The sequence below is a fragment of the Eubalaena glacialis genome, chromosome 14, assembly GCF_028564815.1.
Source record: "Eubalaena glacialis isolate mEubGla1 chromosome 14, mEubGla1.1.hap2.+ XY, whole genome shotgun sequence".
Taxonomy (NCBI): Eukaryota; Metazoa; Chordata; class Mammalia; order Artiodactyla; family Balaenidae; genus Eubalaena; species Eubalaena glacialis.
The window spans coordinates 60,540,578-60,544,622 of record NC_083729.1 but is presented as its reverse complement, the minus strand read 5'-3'; the positions used below and the strand labels follow the sequence as shown (position 1 = coordinate 60,544,622).

The 4,045-nt window shown below is 56.5% G+C and overlaps 1 protein-coding gene across 1 annotated transcript; it reads left to right on the top strand.

The window, feature by feature from the left end:
• Positions 1–1,906: 1,906 nt before the first annotated feature.
• ASPRV1 (aspartic peptidase retroviral like 1) lies at positions 1,907–2,854 on the top strand. Its single transcript, XM_061168532.1, has one exon. It carries the CDS (start codon positions 2,075–2,077, stop codon positions 2,852–2,854), a length of 780 nt encoding a protein of 259 aa, XP_061024515.1. The 5' UTR covers positions 1,907–2,074.
• The last annotated feature ends 1,191 nt before the right edge of the window (positions 2,855–4,045 follow it).

The following is a 4,045-nucleotide window of genomic DNA, read 5'->3' as shown; positions in this document are numbered from 1 at the left end:
GCCACAGAGCCACTAGGTCAGTTCCCTGGGCCACAGAACAACACCCATCCCAGGGACCGGGAGTCTGTCCACAAACGTCCACTTGCAGAAGGGGCTTCCTGGTCTTGTGGGTGCAGGGCCGTTCCTCTGGGTGCAGGTTTTGCGTTATGCAATCTTCTCGGAGACCCACCTGCCCTTGACACCTTCCCACTGACTCCACTTCCCCCTCCTCTGGGCTCCTGGAATGGCATGATGGCCCCACCTCAGCCAGGCAGCTGTGACGAGAGGTGTTGACCCAGCTGCCTCTGTGCTGGCTCACTGTGTCAGGTGGAAGAGACTGACACAGCCGCAGGGACGAAGGGTCTTTCGGCATGGTCAGGGACCCTGGGACCGTCCATAGGCAGGACTGGAGCCAGGGTCCTCTGGAATTCAACCAGGCACTGGGTGATCGGTGGTACAGGCGGCTGGTGAGAAACAGGCTCTGGGCAAGGAAGAACAGCCCAGAGCCTCAGGTGTGCCGCTGGTTCTCGCTCCTCTCCTGTGTTCATCTCTCCTGTTTGGTGACGGCATTCAGCCAGGCCTGCAGCCCAGCAGAGAGAACCTGCTGGCCCCGGAGTAAGTTTCTACGGGGCCTGGAGACAGACGTGCACGCGCAGGAGACGGACTTGTGAATGAACCCCCACAGCCACGCTCGCTCAACTGGGAGCGGGCACACCAGCGAGGGCCAGAGTAGAGGGCTCCATGGAGGGGCGACATTTGAACGGGGTCATAAATGTGGGCCCCCCAAGAGCTCCAGTCACCCTGCACAGGCCCAAGTCAGGCTCCAGCCCTAGGACTCCCAGATCTGCTTTCTGGGCATCCATGGGGTGGCCCGGGGTGGCCCTCCACCCTCCCACCCCCTCCCCCAGCAAGAGGTCCCACAGCCAGCCTCCTCCATCCAAAGCCTTCCAGACTCTCACCACTGGCTTTGCCAACATGGTGGACGTTTCCCCCTCTTGGAACACAAAGGAGTGGAATTCCCCGGCTGCTCTTTCCACGAATGACTGGATGAGGGGATGGACTACAGCACCTGGGGAAGGGGCTCTTGGAAGGTTCCTGGAAGGTGAGAGAGGAGGAGCCGATGGTGGGGCCCACCCAGAGCTAGAGCAGGAGCCCGATTCCGGATTCTGGCACCCACTCCCATAAGTGCAAGATCCGCACCAGCCCACTTCAGGGCCCTAATGTGGGTGCACGGGCCAAGGCTTAGCCCACAAACATGCTGACTCTGAATTAGGTGTGATCAACGAGGGAAAATTACTCTAACAATTGCGTTCATGGAAAACGTGTGTGTCCCCTCATTTGTAAATCTATTTATTTCTGGACATTCTTGATTCTGAGACTCTCTTCCATCTCCCTCTCCAGAGAACCTTACGGGATTCTCTACTTGGTTCAGAACGCACGAGAAACACCTGGCCCTCGCCACACGGAGCAGAAGCGCATAAATGCAAGCTCCTTTCCCTTAACCACTCAAAGGGGTCACTCGAGGTTGATGCAAAGGGGGCTTCTCCAGTCTAGAAGCTGATGGGCCTCTGGTCCCTGCCTCCCCCTTGCTTCTCCAGCTGATGACAAACACCTGGATATCGTAACCTCCTCCTTGTCCTCATCTGTTATTCTGGGACATAGGCTGGGGAGGGTACCTGAGTAGGCCCCCTCTGACCCAGGCTGGCCTTTCTTGCAATGTGGGTGGCAGGTGCCCGTCCCGATGATGAATGCAGGAGGGTGAGGTACTGATCCTGCTCGATGGACAGGATGCTGGCAGGAGGGTAGGAGGAGCTGGGCGGAGCTTCCAGAACAAAGGCAAATGGGGAGCCCTGGGGGCCCAGGCTAGGCATCAAAAAGGCTCTACAGAGTGAGCAGGCTACAGCAGCTGTCCGTCTCCGCACCCAGCAGTCGGTCAGACAGCCCTCACCTGGTCCCTTCTGCCTGCCCATGGCGAATACCGAGCAACACTTTGCTTAGAGAGGCCTTGTTCTCCAGCGTGATTGCACCAACGCTGCTCTGTGGCTTTCTCTACCTGGTGTGGGTTGCTGCTGCAGTTCCAGAGGAAAGTAGAAGGATGGCCGGGAGTGGAGCCAGGAGCCGGGAGGGCCGCCGGGAGCATGCCTTTGTCCTGGAGCCTTTTGATGGAGCCAATGTGGCCCCGCACCTCTGGCTATACCGCTTTGAGGTCATCGGTGACCTCAACCACTGGGACCACGCCACCAAGCTGAGGTTCCTGAAAGAGTCCCTCAGGGGAGACGCCCTGGAGATCTACAGTGGACTCAGTCCTGAGGACCAGGGGGAATACGGGGCTGTGAAAGAGACCCTCCTGAAGACCTTTGGGGGACCCGGGGTGGCCCACAGCTACCAGCCCAAGGAGATCCTCTTCGCCAACAGCATGGGTAAGGGCTACTACCTCAAGGGGAAAATTGGCGAAGTGCCCGTGAGTTTCCTGGTGGACTCTGGGGCCCAGGTCTCCTTGGTCCACCCGAGCTTGTGGGAGGAGGTCACCGATGGCGACCTGGATACCCTGCGACCCTTTGAGAATGTGGTGAAAGTGGCCAACGGGGCTGAATTGAAGATTCTGGGTGTCTGGGATACAGTGGTGTCCCTGGGCAAGCTGAAGCTGAAGGCAGCTTTCCTAGTGGCCAACGCAAGTACGGAAGACGCCATCATTGGGACTGACATGCTCCAGGACCACAATGCCGTCCTGGACTTCGAGCATCACACGTGCACACTGAAAGGGAGGGAGTTCCGCCTTCTGCCTGTAGGAGGGTCCCTGGAAGACGAGTTCGACCTGGAGCTCATAGAGGAGGAGCCCTACTCAGAGGAGGGGCGGCAGCAGCTCTCCTATTGAGAAGCCCCCTTTGCCTCACCCCCCAGATATTGGCGGGAGGACCCACCACGGTGGAGGGGAAGGGCACGTATCCTCAGGGGGTCACTCGGCTTGGCCAGCCCTCTTAAACCAACCCTTGCCCTCCTGCTCCTCCTCCCTCTGCAGGGGCCTTAATCTGCCCCTGATGGGGGAGGCTTCCATTGGAAAAGGAACAGGTGAGGGAGAGCAGGCTGGCTTTCTTGGGGGGGGGGGCGGGTCCTCGTGGTTGTCAAGCTGCTGTTGGTGGCAAAGACTCGGAGGCTAGAAGAAGGTTCCAAGAAGGCTAGAAATGATTATCTTTGGGAGAGGACTGGGGGACGCCTTCAGGTTCCCTGAGATGTGGCTCAATCACCTTTGGGCCCAGGTAGCCTGTCTCGGCTGGGCTGGGTCCTGGCTGGAGGGTCCTTACAAGCAAGACCCAGCCCTCATGGTGTGGGTCACAGCTGCCCTGGGATTCTTCACTGTTGGGGCTTCCCACCTGCACAATATGTGTTTCCTTCTGTTATTTGCTTCGAAACCCATTGAGCCTTGTGCCAATAATTCATTACTTCAAAAACCAATAAAGGTTGACTCATGGGAAAACCATGTAATGTGCTGATTGGGGATGAATGGAATGGATGTGAGAGGGTGGGGAAAACAGGGAGTGAATGGAGAAGAGAAGGAAGGGTCAAGTATTTACGGAGGGTCTCGCTTGGAGATAGAAGAGAATACATGTACAGTGACGATATATCTTGGATTTTCCAAGACAGCCTCAATTTCAAATATCTTGACTTATTCCCTCTATAATTCTTGTCATTTCTAATCTAATCATGATTCCTCTAATCATTACAAACTACAATATTTTAGTATCCAAATCGCCTCTTATAGCCAAGAGTGACCCTAAAGTTGTGGTCTTGATAGGGGGTTGGAAAATTATGGTTATTGTAAACAACTGAGAAAGTATCTGCCTGCGAAATAGGTTCTTACAGCCACCTGGGATCCGGGACTTGGAGGCAGAAAGCAAGGCTGGGGGCCAGGTGTTAATCTGCATGGGGCGCCCAAGGGCATCTGGAGGGTAGAGGGGGCGGGGCAGCGGGAAGACATTCCAGATCCAGAAAATGGGGTCATCCCTCTTAAGGGCCTACCTCATATTTGCTTCCAAGTTCCTGCCCCTCTCTCTAGAACTCAGCAAGG